The following is a 16,398-nucleotide window of genomic DNA, read 5'->3' on the forward strand; positions in this document are numbered from 1 at the left end:
GTTTGCGTGTTGTTGTTTTATATCAAAGTGCACATCATTAGAGTAGAACTGAAGTATTCCATAGCACAAATACACTTTTCTTATTTCTATATTTCACTTATTATATATACCATCTAATTGAGACAGCCATTTTCTAGATTCTTGTCATTTACTTGGGGTGCTAAAATATTGGACAGCTCGTAACCAATTAGATAACATTATTTGCGTAGGAGGCCAGATGTAAGCTTGGGGAATAGCAACCGAATGAAAAGTCTGGTAAAACCCCACTTAAATTCTTTATCAAATTGTTTTAGCCGTGTATCATATTGTGGACGTATTTTTCATGGAATAAAAGATGATTTTATCAGGGAATAGTTTGATAACACGTTCATTAAAATATAATATAAGCTTTAAAATAATATTGTTACTGGTACAGTTATACAAATAACAACAACAGTAACAACTGTGTTATATAAGATTTGGTCATTGATTTTTGTTCATACGTAATCGTAAGATTTGATATAAATGTATTATAGCACAAATTTGAGTGACACTTTTGGCAAGATGGAGATGTTGTGACCCAGATGTTGGGGGAAAGTTTTGGTCAAGTTGACCCCAGATAGACGTTATTAGGCGGTACTCGTTGAAACCTCTGTTTAAAACGATTACGCTACTTTTCTATGAAACTGGAGTACCTAATTCCTTGTTTTGTAATCACTTCTTTCTTATTTGCTGTTATGTTATAAAATGTATTTGGTTGCTTTCTTTATTTCGTTGTTTCTATTTAAGTATAAACACGTATTGGCTGCATCTATTGGCTGCTAGCTTACCATTAGCCATGCCAAACTTTTGACAAAACGTCCAAAAGTGAAACGGTATTAAAACTGGGTCGAGTTAAAGTGCTGACCAATTAGCTGACGACATGGAAATAAATGAGATCTGCTGACCATATAGATAAAGAAGCGAAAAATATCTGATTGACATGATAAGTTTTTCAAACATATTTTACATTTTTGTTTATTCTTTATCGAAAACCCATTGACGAAAATTGGCGGATTGTTACTCAGCAAGTTCCAATATGAAACGGTAATAGTCGAAGCAGTATAACTTGATCACGAACAACATCATTTTGCTTGATCTAATCTAAGATATAAAAATATTGTTTGGACTGATTAATCGACATGCCTTAGTCATCAAATAATTGACATTTGAGTACAATAAATTTCATATGTGTATTTCATTCGTAGGGCATGCACCGGTAGATGATGAAATGATGAACATCCTTATTTCTGTAAGTTTGTTTTCTTAGGTGCAACTGTTGATAATGTTAAAACAAAAAATATTTTCAAGAAGTGTAACCTTGAGTGAATAAACATACAGATGGATAGATACATGAAGATATATATATAATTATAATAAAATAAATTATGATACAAATGCAAATGCTAATGGTATATATATATATATATATATATATATATTCTTTTTTTAGGCAAGTCATTCAGTACACGAGATGCCAGGGACATCAAGACAAGAGGAAGGAGTGGATGTAGCTGCGTATTTCACGGTTTGTGGCTTATATTGTATTTATAACTTCATTTTATGTAACCAAAGGTTTAAGGTTAATCATTTTAAGATAATTAAATACATAAACATTGTTTAGTATTTTCACGTCGATTTTTAGTATGTACTTCAATTCTGAATTTGTGCGTTTTAGTACATCTATTCCGATACATTGACAAAGAACACATGACCTTTCAAATATATTTTAAACTTAATTATAAACTGGCAAATGTTTTTTTCTGCGTTTGCATAAATGCAAAATTGTGACTGTCCTCATATTTCAGAATGAATGCAAACCAGCTACATGTACCAGTAACACGAGTCAAAAGAAGAAGAAGTTAGTATGATTTAACAATACATATATATATATATATATATAATAAATAGCATGTGCTGTGAAAGGGTTTCACGAAATATTAAAAAAACTATATACATTCTAAACACTATCGACAACTTGTATTCCATGAATAAATTCTTTGCGTCACAAAAAGAAAAAGAAGCTGTATAAATTCACCTCAATAATACAAATAAACATTATTGCAGGTCAATCTCCGAGGAGCTCCAGGAGGCTCAACTTCAGTTCTTCATTTCCCAGACAGAGAAGGTGCAACTACAGAAACTGCTCATAAAGGAAGAGATAGAAACTTCAAAAACCAAGCGTCTGCTGATGAACAAGCTCATCACCTCCATAGAGAATAAAGACGAAATTGGAATGTTTCAGTTCCTCGTTGATGAATAAGGTATTTATTAACACCAATTACAACATTCAAATTATCCGTTCTCAGTCATGATAAGTAAACTAATGTAAAAACGTTTCCAGCAACATCACATGGCAAACTTAAAAAAGTGTCCCACGTGTATATTAAAAGTAAACTTGAGCAAGGTGATCCCTGACCAAGAAGCCAGTCTCTCTGCCTGCATATGGTATTTGTGCGTCTGCTCCATCGTCATTGTCATCATCAGGCACATCAGGTTCTTGCAGCATGATGGCTATATTGTGGAGAACAGCACACGCCACAATCACTTCTGATGCCTTGGCTGGTGTCTTTCTCAACTGAAACATTTCACAATGGTCAGAGCTTTTTCGGCATTGGCGTTTGGCATACATGTACCCCTCACCTTTCTTTCATATTTATACCGCTTTGGTCATGTCTAAAACGTTAATTTCTGAATAAATGTAACTTTATAAAAATTATACAATAGCACATTGCTTTATTTACAGGTCACACAGAGTATCAGATGTTCATGAGCAGAATTTCATAAAAAACGACGGCACCAGTTTTTGAATTGATATATGTGGTGTATTGTATGTTTAGTTGTGCTGTGTATACACATTTACATACATTTGTACATGAAAGAAATATGTTAATGCAACATTTTGTATTTACCCCTCCATGGAGAATTCCAAATCTCCTCTTCCAACGTCCAAACGTACACTCAATAATTACCCTTGTTCTGCAGAGCCCCCTATTGAAGTTTGTTTTTTGGTTGGTGTCTGCAACTCTGTATGGTGTCATCAAGTATCTTGAACACGCATACCTGCCAAAAGTACACAGTCTGCATTAAATCATATCATACATTGTGTGTACAAAAACGTTTAATACCTTCAAATAAAACATGTTTTATACTTCTTAAAACTTCTTAAACACTATTATTGTGGTATTCAGTGAAGAGAAACAAAGGCCATTTTATCGTGACCTTTAAAAACACATTTGTAATCTAAATCAGGTACACTCTCCTAAACTGTGCTGAAATCAGTAAACAGAACATTTTTGTCATTGTCAATATTACTTTTAGTGATGTAAACGTTGTACGTTATTGCTTATTATAATAAGTTGATACTGGTATAAAATCTTGTCGAAATTCATGATAATGTATCTACATTGTATTTTACATTTACATATCCGCTGTCTCCAAGAATAATCTCATCTTCCAAACCCCTGTGGTTTCTCTCCATGTGGCATCCAAGTGTGGATGTTCGAAATATAAAGCTATCGTGAGCTGATCCAGGCCATTGCGCATTGATAAATGTGAATTTTCCTGAAAGGATAAAAACAAGTAAAGGGGAGATAACATGACTGTGGTTATAAAGTTGTGAATGAAAGGAAAAATTTTGCCTTGGTAAGTTCTTGTCAGATCTGTATTTTCAAAGAATTTTAAAGCACTTACTAATGGCAGTAACCGGCATTGTACTGAAGCAGTAAATTTATGTCTTAATAACAAATACCAAACGAAATGTGGCTGGATTTGTCTTATTTGAGCTCTTCAGCAACACCAGCAGTACAGTGATGGGTAAGTGTCAGTTTATTTCATGTTATATATAGAGCTGTATAATATTTACAGTTTAATAATTTTAAATATACTACCTTTTGCATCGCACACTGCCATCACATTTATGGACGGGAATCCTTTTCTGTTGATAAAACCTCTCTCTTGGTCTGGTGATGGCTTGATGAAACGGACGTGGCTACCATCAACACACCCTATAACACCTGGAAATCCAGCTATGTTGCTAAACTCAGACTTCACTCGTCTCTTGGTAGCTTCATCAACTGGCCACTTAATGTATTGCTTATGACGCTTCACTATCTCTTTGGTAACCTTATCCACAACTCTACAAACAGTACTTTTATGTCTCCCATGTGTGTCCCCAACAACCTGCATAAATGAACCTGAAGCGTAGTACCTCAGCGCTATACAGACCTGTTCTTCGACTGACAGGCTACAACTTCTGTCTGTTTCCCTAGCTAGGTTCTCTCTCAGCAAATCGGCCAAATACTCTATTCCTCTTCTTCCAAACCTGAACCTTCTTCTCAATTCTTCATCATTTAGGCTTTCATTTAAGTTTATTACTCTAAATTCTCTATTTTTCCGTGGTATATTTACTAAACAGCCAATTACGGCAGCCATTTTGGTTTTCGTTAACTGATTCGTTAAAATGTAAAGTACCATTTGAGGTACTTTAAATTTTTCGTTAACTTAACGACTGATTTAACGGTTTCGTTATCGTTAAAATTTCCAACAACCGAAATTTAGCGAAATGAATTAAACGAAGGTATTTAACGAACATTTAGCGATTTTAGTCATTTTAACGATAGAATTCATCGTTATGTATTTAACGAATGTTCCAACAACCGGGCCATTGTAACATATTTCTTTTTGATTGTCTAACCAAATAAAACGAGACCCTATATATGACGTTTTATCACCCATATTAGTTATTATCATTTATTGAAATTGTAAACATATAGTTTTATTCAGCTGTGGGTCTTGTCACGTAATGATCAACTAGTATATGAAATATAACAACAATATAGACCAGTCAAATTAAAGCATGTTGTTTATTTCGTATAGGCAGATTTGGCTTTGTTTTTCGAATGCATTTGGAAAATAGTTGGTTACGCAAGAAGTTTGTTTTAAAGGTGAAGTCAATACATGTGTGGTCTTTAAATAACATTGATCAATTTGACATAACCAAACTTAAAACCAGTCTATTTCCTACAGCTGGATGCAGGTGGGACATACGCATGCCAAATAAATCCAACAACAGTATTTATCACGACAATAAAGAGTTGTGTAAATATTGCAGTTGTATAAGAGCTATTAAATACAAAGAAATACCTGAATCATCAAATGCGTCGAGGTCAAAATATGCAACGCTTTATTGCTTATGATCAAGAAAGAAAATGGCAAAAGTTTTGCGCATCATAACGAAGATTGTATGCTTAACGCCGTAATATCGAATTTAGCTTTAGTATAACTTGTTTTAAATGCAGTACCGTGAATTCAACCTTCCTTAATCTACTTTTATGGTTTAAAATAAAAACATGACGTCTGCTATCTTGTTTTATTAGTTATTTACCTCTATTAATTTCATTAAAGGAGCATTCCCCTCCTGCATTTGTTGTTTTGTAGATCACTTCCTTGATTAATTCATTCTGAGTAAGCATTTGTCATTTCGGCAATCCTTGTCTCTGTCGGAACTATTTCGCTTGACTGATCGTAGCGGGAGATATTGTCTTTCTGCTTTTGAGAACTTTCTGTCTAATCTGTTGTGCGGTTGGTTCCAGCCTTTACTCTTTCGATCCATCGTATCGTCTTTGGAACTGCTTTTCGTTTTTCTTCAATCGCAAACTAACCAGTAAATTGTATATGCATAACATAGTGTGTTGACCAAGCTATATTTTGCTCATCTATATCAAAATCAAGGTATTTAACATTAAGCATGCATATGTTAAGCAGTTTAAAGACACTGTATTAAACTTACGAGGTATGTTCGGAAAGTTCCCGGACTGTACTAATAACTTTGTTATTTTTCAACGTAGAGCTTTGAAACTTCGGCCAAGTTGAGAGACATATATATTCATTTTGATAATAAGCGGACATTCGCCTAAGTCAATACATTCTTAAAATATTGTATCCATAGCAACATAATATTTGCTTTTGTGGAGCAAGCCATATATTATTCCTATAATGTTCACATTAAACGCATTTTGTAACGTTAAAAAACGCGGGAAACGTCATATTGACGTCGAATCTTAACATGACGTCATTAGTAAAATACGCATGACGTCATTTGAACAGGCACCTCCTCGCAAAACAAACTCCAAAACAGGTGCTCAAAGCAAACATGCAACGCGAAATTATTGAAAAACAGCGTGTCGTGATACAGTTTCTCCAGAGTTTAGATGTTTCACCGTCGAAAACATTGATACAGTTGAAGAAATCGTTTGGAGACCAAACTTTGAGTCGCACAGCTGTTTTTGAGTGGCACAGACGCTTTAATGAGGGGCGCGAGTCAACATCCGACGACGAGAGATGTGGGAGGCCGGCACTTGTGGCGAAAAAGCGCGAAATGGTAAAGTCCATGCTTGATAGGGACCGACGAGTGTCTACACGGGAAGTGGCCGAGGAATGTGACATTGGGGTAGCAACAGCGTATAAGTTAATTACTGAAGAGTTTGAGATGACAAAGGTGTGCGGACGTTGGCTACCAAGGCTGTTGGATGACAATCAGATGAAGGATAGGGTGAATAAATCATTGAACTTTTTGAGGTCCTATCGACGTGAAGGGGACATATTTCTTCAAAGAATAATCACAACGGATGAAACGTGGTTTCAGGGCAATGCCCCAGCGCACAGGGCCCGGTACACAGAGTTGGAGCTGGATGTTCTCGGGATTGGCAGGTTGGAGCCCGCCCCCTACAGCCCAGGCCTTGCGCCACTTGATTTTGTGCTTTTCCCGGCCGTCAAAGCCCAGCTACGCGGAATCCGATTCGACGATCTTGAGAGCCTACGTTGTCACGTGCAGACAATTATGTCTTAATTTGATAAACAATGGGTTCAAACTGTTTACACATCATGGGTCAGGAGACATGAATGTTGCGTGCAAGCACATGGCCACTATTTCAAGAAGGAGTAAACTGAATTGACGTTGACGTTATAAATTTTAACGTCGGGTTGCTTCGCCATATCGTTGGTACATGTTTTAAATTTTTTGTATCTTTTTTATTGTTATATGTATGGAATCGAAATTTTAGAGTGAAATGGAATAAATGATGTAGTAAATCCGTACTTAATTTCATTATAATACAATGAGCCTTTCAAAAGGAATGCGTTCAATCCGGGAACTTTCCGAACATACCTCGTATCTATAGATTATAAAATAAATGTTTTGTTACACGAATACACTGGCAGTATATAGACATTACATTGGCAGTAACGGTAAGTAAGTCAATCAATTATATATATATAATATGGGAAAGCCTGGATTATAAACACTGTCATATTATATAATTTAACATACTTAACAGAAAATGTTAAATGTATCCCTGTTAAGTATGTTCAATTAAATAATATGACAGTGTTAATAATCAACTGAGGGGAGACAACGGGGCATTACAGATCGACACCAGATCTTGATGATTACTGTATAATGTATTCATTGCATTATTTTCCAAACATAGAAAATAATATGAAATAAAGCTTGAAATACCCGAAAATGTCCGATAATCATGTCGAATACATATAGCACACAGAAAACAGACCATGTTATCATTTCCGTTCAAACATGGGAACTTCAGAGACACACAGAAGCCTTAAATTTAACCACTGTGCTGTTTGAGGTCATACATATGACCACCTAAAGAGAAACATGTTCGTATCGTTGTCTCTTCCATATATATTTTTGCAACACATTTTGATTTTGCCTCAACGTATCTGGTTCACAGACGTAAGTACATGTCGGTGATAAAACACAACGGGCATCGTCGCCATTTCCTTTCGACAACGCCGTGTGCATTGTTTAAGAGAATTGGTAGAAATCTGCATAGACTAAACAGACTCACTATAATTCACACATTTGTACTGTCAAATTTTAATTTCTTTTCACTAGCTTTGCACTTTTGTACGAAGAAAAATACTACGAAAATAGAGAAGATACAAGAGAGAGCACTTCGATTTGTCTATGGCGATTACTCTTTTTTTACTATGTTACTTGACAAGACAAATCTACATACCTAACATATCCGCCGATTGGCTCAAAAAGCATTGAAAATTGTAAAAAATTTGCTCCACCTGTTTTATCTGATCTTGTTGTTAAAAGTCTACTCATATTAACTTCTGAAATTCAAATATTTTACAGGTAAAGGACCATCTACATTTGGTAAAAAAAATCGTTCAAGTATGCAGCATCGGTGCTGTGGAACTCACTGGCAGATCACTTAAAAGTTTTATCTCCACTTGGGGAGGAAGGACTTCAAGTGCATTGCTTGTTAGCCTGATTAGTATTGTCAAAGCAGCACTGTTGGGGTATACAAACCTGTATTTTAATGTGTTGTTTTTATTAAGTTTGAGTTTGCATTTAGTATTTGTTTTTATTAGCTTCAGTTATATGGATCACTGTTATTGTTTATTGCTAAATCTTTGTTTAAATTACTGTTCCATTTTCTGTTCCTTATATTGTCGCATGTGTGTATTGTGTTTGTACAGCTGCCTACTTGCTTTAGTGTTATTGCTTGTTTCTGTGATCAATGCTTCTTTGTTGTACCAACATGATTTACTGCTTGCAATCAAGGGAGATATAGTCGTTGCTTTTATATGTAGCATGTTACCTTGAAATGCAGTGTAAGGTGCACGTGATTGAGTCATAGTCCTGGTTAGTTAATTATTTTGTTCCTTTACCAGTATATTGTTAGCTACTTATTTGTTTCAATTGCTATGCTTGTTTGTAGTATTTAGCCATCTGCTACTAAACTTGTTATTGTCATTGCCTGTATATATGTACTTGGTTGCTATTGCTTGTTATGTTTTATTAGTTGTTCTTCTTTGTCCTCCTTGTCATGCTTTTATAGTTTTCCAATTTGTCCCTGTGTGGAGTTTGATAATCAGTTCTTCCCAAATCTGTTTTTTTGGGATATAGTTATCTTAACACCATTTATTAAAGCATACACCTTTGTGTTTTGGTTTGTTTTGTGGTTCTTATTTTTACACCTTTTTATGGCAGTTTTTGAGCAAACTTGCCCAGATCAGCAACTTCAACACAGTTTTTATCCTTGTGTAAATTGCATGTGCTAACAATCTTTTTTGTCATTCTGTTAAAATAAATTTTTCATGTTTATTGTTAAGATTTCTGTGATATATGCTAATCTGGTGCAATACTGATATTATGAAGCTATCTGTGAATATCGAATACTTTTTGGTCAATGACTTTCTTAAGTAGATCTCTCTTTATTTATTTTTTTATTAGAAGTGTTTTATTTAAGTTGACATGTTTAATAACATGAACCGTAACTTGGCAACTATCATTCATATTTCTGTTAACCGATTGAATACTTTAGTCCCTGTACTTTTGTACCTCTTAATTAACTTTCTAATCCATCTTTAATTTTTAATTTATTATGTATTAGTTGTAACTGTATAACACCTTATACTAATATGCCACTGTATATACCATTGACTTTCTAGCATTTATACACTTGTTATACAGTTTGTTTTTTGCCGATATTTTAAAAGATGTCAACGGGATCTGCTTTATTCTGACACCCATAATCTTGATATATGATTAGGTGGTGTAACATTCTTTTAATAACTAATTTAGTAACAATTTTATTATTGAAATCTAAATGAAAAATGCGAGCGTTGAATAAAGGCCTGCGTATGCCCTTATGAACAAAATGTACAGAAAATAATTAATATATGTATGCTTAGAACATTTCTGATCTAATTATTACTTTGTCAATTTTAATATCTTTATGTTCATTTATGTTCGTTCCCTTAAGCACAGCTCTCTTCCAAATGTGCTGGTCTATTTACACAACAAGTTTTAGTTCATCGACTTTTATAAATGAACATGTAACTATTGTTCCTAAGTATGGCGTCTGATGGGCATAAGTCCGATTTATTCGATTATAGGGCATAACTGGACGGCTATGTAAGGCAAGGTAATATATGCAGCATGTACATATCTGAAATGGATTCATGTCAATAATCGAACTGTTTGCTTGGAAAGAGCAATTGAAAAGAGAATTTAAGAATTAAAATTTGGGATGATTTGGGACCAGATAATTTCCACACACACGCACGCACGCACACACGCACAGGCGCGCGCACACACGCACAGGCGCGCGCTCACACACACGCACACATGCACCCCCCCCAAACACACACACACATTCCCGCGCGCACAAGAAACACAAACACACGCACACAAATGCCCAAATGCACCTACACACACATTTTTCACGGTAAGTATTCAGGAAATTATTCGTACAGAGCAGTAGCAACAACAATATCAACAAAAGAAACAACCAACGCATGGTCATTGCAATGCCGGAGTAGGGTGGAAACACTCACTTTGTAATAAGTTCATCGCAACAACCAGTTCATCAACAGAAACAGTCACGTGTATTGAATCTTTGGTCAACAGGGTATTTAATAGAGCGACCATAATTAGCACATATCAATAACGAATTTAAAAGAGCAACAATTTTGACAGAATATATTTCATAGATTTCGTGTCTAATTGGATTCTTTCAGTTATACTATAAAATCTCGTATACAGCACGAAGTCACTTAAATGTACACCTGTGACAAATAAATGATCTTGAACTTGGTACCAATAAGGATGACTGTGTGTGAGTTTTTCCATCAAGTTCGAACACAATTTTTTTATCAGTGCTTTATCTCTTAACACCTCTTTTAAGTTGAAACCCTGATAAAAATGGTTATTTAACTTCAACTATCCCTGTTGAAGTCCGGTCACATACAACACTGTCCTGTGAAGCCGTACATGAAATTTTGTAACTATTTGAATTGCAATAAATGGATGCGCTTGAAAGAAAATGGTTTTAAGAGAATTACACTTAACACAAGTTTCCTATACGGTTGCTTACCTACACATTTATCTTCCAATATTCGAATCTGTTACAGGCTTTGCTCGTTCTTCTGACCATTTATAACTTAGTCTCTGTTATTTTATAGTGCCAAGGAATTTCCTAGCACAATCCAATCCTCAAAAAAACACTTTTGTACGTTTTGCTCTCTCCATATCAAGAATAATCATGTCTTTGTTCTGTATTCTTGGATAGTGAATGTCTTCACATATCAAAGTATTTGTTTGCAAAACAGTAAGCCAGTTCACTATTATAAAATGTGGCTTTTAACAAAATATCTAAGCATTAAGCGAGGTAAAAAGACAAATGTATACTATTCTTAGACCAGAATGTTTTCCACAAACATGTATTTGATGATATGTCGTAAAACACAGATATACATTTATTGAATTTAGATCATATCTTAATATGTCTTAACAGTTCTTGGAAATAGGGAATGACTACCAGATATAGTGTTGACACTGAGCAGTATAGAAGTTTAAGAATAAACAAGATTTTGATATATGAGCATGTTTGTGGTATTTTATTTAATTGTGAGTGTGTGCAATCTGTTGTTTTTTAACCAGTATTAGAATAATGATGTATATCATTCGACAGTCATGTCTTAACTGAACATTCGTGTAGCGTGGCGGCACAGATGCACAACGAGGCGACTGCAAGGCTAGAGCGTGGTAACTGAGAGGCATTATCTGAGTTCAATTGTTTTATAGTGGGTACAACGGGTCGAAAATGTGGTTAGCACGTGGAACTCTTGGATCGATTGTTGAAAATGTTTTATCCTACTTTATACTTATTCACATTTATTTACTGTTGGCTGTATATTAACTTTAGTGCAACATTTTGTAGCATTGTTTTGTCTTCATTTTCGGATTTAAGCTAGTAAGACCCTATAAGGCATCATTCCACCATAAATATCTTGATTATTTGTTATATGTATGATTTCCTAGGTTTAAAACTGCTCTTTTACAGATTTACCGATTTGACAGCTTAATCGTATTTTCTTGCCTCAGAGGCAGCGGATTTTGGCATTCTAAGCATTCTAGTAGATGAGTTTCAATTGGATTTTTTTTTAATTTGCTCATTTTAATGTTTTTACTTTTAAATATCATTTCTTCATAGTACTAAAGTATAGTGGAAAATCAGTTTTCGGCGCTTCTTCTTCTATTACAACTTTTCTTCAAAACCAATGGTTGTCCGAAGCAAAGAAAAAAAATAAACATTGATAAATGGCAATATGAAGTGATATGCATTGTACGACGTGCAGTCGTAATGTAGATTATTGCCAAGTTACCCCCTGTAAATGTTTTAAAAGCAGTTTGTGTCAAGTCATATCTCGAAAACTTTTCAAAGTAATTCATTGAATCATTGAACATATATAATTGACAAATTATTGTTGAGCATAGCACAGTAAATGTAATGCCAGTTACAATTGATGCTGAAACGTCTCAACTAGTACTTTGAAGTGCTTTACAAGGGTATCAATGAACATCTTGGAAATTACTAAAAGGAATACAATTGCACAGCGCATATGTTATCATTCTTGAGAGGCTTTCTTGGAACGTTGTCTAACTTCGTACTTTGATATTGCCGTAAAGATATGTCCGTCAAAGCGTTACTTGCGAGAGGGACTTCGATGATTTTTTTTTTGGATGGCATCTAATTAAACTTGCAACATGTTACTGCATTGTTGCATTTCTATCGTGTTTGTGTCAAGAGGATACATCAGTTTTTTGGTAATATTTATTGTGTTGATCATATAATGATGATATTTAATACATTTGTTTCATGTCTCATTGACTATCTTTTTGCCGACCGTTCTTAGACGGTATTCACATGAGTATGTACAAATCGTTTCATTTGTCAGGTAAACGGTGATTCTGCTTGGCATTTTTCTTTCTCTAGAAACAAACGGTTATACAGAAATGGATTTGTCTTATTTCAAGTAAAAACTAAAAAATGTGACACATTATTTTAAACTGCACCTAAACCATTAACTACTTTGTAAAATAAATGAGATGAAAGGCTTGGATTAACAATTATGATGTGCATCTGGCTCAACAACTCAATTGTACGAATAACAAATACTCTGTGTGTGTGTGTGTGCGTGCGTGCGTGTGTGTGTACCGGTGCGTGTGTGTGTGTGTGTGCGCGCGTGTGAGTGTGTGTTTGTTTACGTATGTTTAATACGTGTATGTGGGGCGGATTTCTCTCTCTCAATCTCTCTCTGTGTCTCTTCCTCCGTCTCTCTGTCTCTCACCAATAACCGACGCTGCATAGTACATTCCGGACCGAAGCCTGTTGTTTTCAAATTTTAGGAATTGACAGTTAACTAAGGATGCATGGCATAAAGATTTACTGCAATACATTCTTGGTTGATAAAATCATATTTTATAACGAAATAACGTCCACACAAAAGATGATACATACACGAATATATTAACTGAAACAGTGAAATTTAACAAATTTAAAACTCATATGAAAATTACATACCATGAGATTTGGTCAAATGTCTGTATTTAAAACATTACCATTTCATTCAATTAGCTGATGGTATGCCAAAGTAGCAAATAAATGTAAGACAACATATATTTGTCAAAATATAATGATTTTGATTAATGACAACTGGACGAGTAATTCAAACAAACATACTGTTATATCACGTCTAGATATACTGTTACTTGTGATTAACACAAAAGGCAAATTCTGATTGTTAGCTGACTGTATTTGTCTGAACACACAAAATCATATAAATTAGAAAAATACTTTGAAAAGAGCTTATAAATAGTTCGAATTAATCATACATGAATTGAAGTCATTTGCTTTCTTTACAAAAGAAGAAAAAATCTCGTATGTTCATTTACTTTCGATATTACTTATATATCACATGTAAGTAACCTTCACCTCCTTCTGTGTTTGTTTCCCCCTTGATACATCCTGGATTGTTTGTCTCTGGGTGGTCACGTGTCATTTCGGTCACCTGTGTGATTGTTTCGTATCATACATGTTACTATTTTCTCTTTGCCATTGATTATTTCCCCTCTCATGTGTTGTTATATTAGCTCCAGCCTGTATTGTAGGCGAGTTGTTTTCGTCAATCTCATCATATATTCTTGTGGACTGCATTTCGTCTAGCTACAATAACGAACTAACCATCAATGTGTATGTATATAATTTATAACGTTGACTCAATTGCGAAAAATATATGATTAAAAAAACTCGTTTAATGAGATTTCTGAGAAATGCATTTGAATTTATTGTAAGGCATTATACTATTATGAATATTAAGCACTTGACGCTAATAATGAATCTGGAAATCGAAAAAAAAAGTGTTTGAATAAATGCCCTGGCATTCTACAGATAACGTATCGGTTTAAATGGCACTCTCCATTGGCAGTAACAGTAAGTCACTCAATAACTTATATTACAATGTCAGTTACTGTAAATTTATCAATCAAGGATTCCTCTTACACTGGCTAAAACAAATGCTATGATTTACGTAAATTTAATACATTTGTTCTCCTAAAGGATGTACATTCGTTTGCAACAGATATATACTCTTGCCAGAACTAGAAAATTATATTTATTTCATTCCAAATAAAACTATTTGTAGCACAGAAATCGAACCTCGAGTAAAAAAGGGACTGCAATGCCCTGGTACGTATGCCGGGCGTCTTGATGAATATGAAGATCCTCGTACACTGCAAATATACGAGCGTCCTAATTTAGCAAAATTTATAACGATTTGGCCATTTTAAAACATAAAAAACGCGCACCTCTCAATGCTATAACCTTGCTTTTCATTTGATTTTGTATGTTCAGATGTATTGTTTTAATTGACTATGGTTGTGTTAATAAGCATATATACACTTTATATCCCCGCTATTTGTCATTTAATTTACCTTTTGAGAATATCTAAGAAAACAAGTGTTCCATTATCATGAATGCCCTCTGAGTGGTAGATTGAAATCAGTGCCTGAAGTAATGTGTGGGTTGGACATTGGTGAACTACTTTTATCAATAAGATTTACGTCAACAACTGATTTGCACCAAAAATGAAAGATGAGAACATATATGAAGGCCTTGCAAACAGTTGCTTTCAAATTGATTTGAATGATAACGTGTCAGTTTTTACTTAGTGAATATCTATGTCAAAAAGTTTATACTAATTATTTTATCTCAATCGTGGCGAAGGTTTAAAGAATCTTGAGTCCGTTTCCTTGGTAGCAAAAAAGACTGGTGTTGAGTTAAGGGGTTATGAGAAAGTAACCCTTTGGGGATCAAACGCAAACATTTGTTTTCCTTTAGGAACACAAACAACTCTCAAAATTGTGCAATTTAGAGGAATATTGTTGTGTAACAAAATTAAAAAGTTTATATTTTAAGCTGTTTACTTGTTTTTTGCCTATTTTATTTATTGCCACACACTGAAACGTTCATATCTGCAGATCACTTCTAGGCCTGTTTTTGCGGCTTTCGAATTTAGCTCAGAATTATTTTTATCAAGCCTAACATTATTCTGTACGTTAGAATCTATTAAACTAAAATTACAGATACAACTGCATGATATTAAGGATACATAAGACTTATTACACTAATAGTTAGTTTCACTACCGTTTTTAACTGTGGGGATTCGCTTTCTAGCTGGTGTATTACCACATGGATTTGTCAATACGATGGATGTGCATATGGGTATTACCGCATTGGAGCACCAACGGATTTCCCGAGTACCAGGTAAATTAACTGTTGTTTGTTTGTTTGTTTGAATTTTCGAGTATAGTTCCAGTTGTCTGTGATGCGATAATCTAATTTGCATGGTGATTACAATGGTCATTTATGAAACATATTGCACTGTTTTTTTATAAATCCGGTGCCGTAAGTTATGTTATACATAAAATCTATATATAAATATAAAATAAATGAAACAATAGTACATATATTACCTCAATGCCAGTGTTTTCGACAGCTAAACAATACTAGGAGAATAACTCCTAGAGTGACAACAGCGATTACTGATACAATTATCCATACAAAACTTCCTTTTTTACTCTGTTCCTGAACAGTTACAAGTATGGAACCTCTGCCACTACCATAATCGTTCGTTGCAAACTCCTGTTCAACGTTAGTTGTAGTCATTTCATGATTGCATGTTGATGCATATAAACACGACTTTGTTGTTGAAAATAATGAATTCGACGCGTTCGCCATCGTCCAAGTGATGTTTCCTATCGGATGAGCGTTTGCAGCACAGATTAGCGTTATGTGGGTATTTCGTGGTGCGGATAAGGCGGAAGTCGAATGGATCATCACTTTCGGCTTTTCTGTAATAATGGAATTACATTTTCGGAATTTGTTTAATTGAAATTTGCATAAATGTTACTTCATCAAAACCGTTTTCAACAACTCTTCATAAGGTCTTCACACAATGCAATATCTTGGAGTATTTAACCTTTCATCGGACATTATG

General features: G+C 34.5%; 3 protein-coding genes across 3 annotated transcripts; 2 read left to right on the forward strand and 1 right to left on the reverse strand.

Annotated features, from left to right (window-relative positions):
* The first annotated feature begins 1,492 nt into the window (after window positions 1–1,492).
* LOC128235845 (uncharacterized) lies at window positions 1,493–2,816 on the forward strand. Its single transcript, XM_052950638.1, has 4 exons — window positions 1,493–1,546; window positions 1,827–1,879; window positions 2,086–2,282; window positions 2,765–2,816. Exons 1-3 carry the CDS (start codon window positions 1,493–1,495, stop codon window positions 2,279–2,281), a joined length of 303 nt encoding a protein of 100 aa, XP_052806598.1. The 3' UTR covers window position 2,282; window positions 2,765–2,816.
* On the reverse strand, window positions 2,405–4,452 carry LOC128235846 (putative nuclease HARBI1). The gene is made up of 3 exons (XM_052950639.1): window positions 3,909–4,452; window positions 3,443–3,582; window positions 2,405–2,596 (listed from the first exon to the last, which is right to left on the reverse strand). The coding sequence occupies exons 1-3, from the start codon at window positions 4,450–4,452 to the stop codon at window positions 2,405–2,407; spliced, it is 876 nt and encodes a 291-aa protein (XP_052806599.1).
* Window positions 4,453–6,172: 1,720 nt separating this feature from the next.
* Window positions 6,173–6,868, forward strand: LOC128235847 (protein GVQW3-like). Its single transcript, XM_052950640.1, has one exon. The coding sequence runs from the start codon at window positions 6,173–6,175 to the stop codon at window positions 6,866–6,868; it is 696 nt and encodes a 231-aa protein (XP_052806600.1).
* The last annotated feature ends 9,530 nt before the right edge of the window (window positions 6,869–16,398 follow it).

This window comes from Mya arenaria, chromosome 5 (assembly GCF_026914265.1).
Source record: "Mya arenaria isolate MELC-2E11 chromosome 5, ASM2691426v1".
Lineage (NCBI taxonomy): Eukaryota > Metazoa > Mollusca > Bivalvia > Myida > Myidae > Mya > Mya arenaria.

What these genes read in the sequence shown, in the direction of transcription:
- LOC128235845 (XM_052950638.1), top strand. Translation starts at nt 1,493, where the DNA reads ATGCCAGGGACATCAAGACAAGAGGAAGGAGTGGATGTAGCTGCGTAT. An exon ending in ATGTAGCTGCGTATTTCACG is followed by an intron (nt 1,547 to 1,826) that starts GTTTGTGGCTTA and finishes CTCATATTTCAG; the next exon opens with AATGAATGCAAACCAGCTAC. An exon ending in ACGAGTCAAAAGAAGAAGAA is followed by an intron (nt 1,880 to 2,085) that starts GTTAGTATGATT and finishes ACATTATTGCAG; the next exon opens with GTCAATCTCCGAGGAGCTCC.
- LOC128235846 (XM_052950639.1), bottom strand. Translation starts at nt 4,452, where the DNA reads ATGGCTGCCGTAATTGGCTGTTTAGTAAATATACCACGGAAAAATAGA. An exon ending in GGCAGTGTGCGATGCAAAAG is followed by an intron (nt 3,583 to 3,908) that starts GTAGTATATTTA and finishes TTATCCTTTCAG; the next exon opens with GAAAATTCACATTTATCAAT. An exon ending in TTCTTGGAGACAGCGGATAT is followed by an intron (nt 2,597 to 3,442) that starts GTAAATGTAAAA and finishes GAAATGTTTCAG; the next exon opens with TTGAGAAAGACACCAGCCAA.
- LOC128235847 (XM_052950640.1), top strand. Translation starts at nt 6,173, where the DNA reads ATGCAACGCGAAATTATTGAAAAACAGCGTGTCGTGATACAGTTTCTC.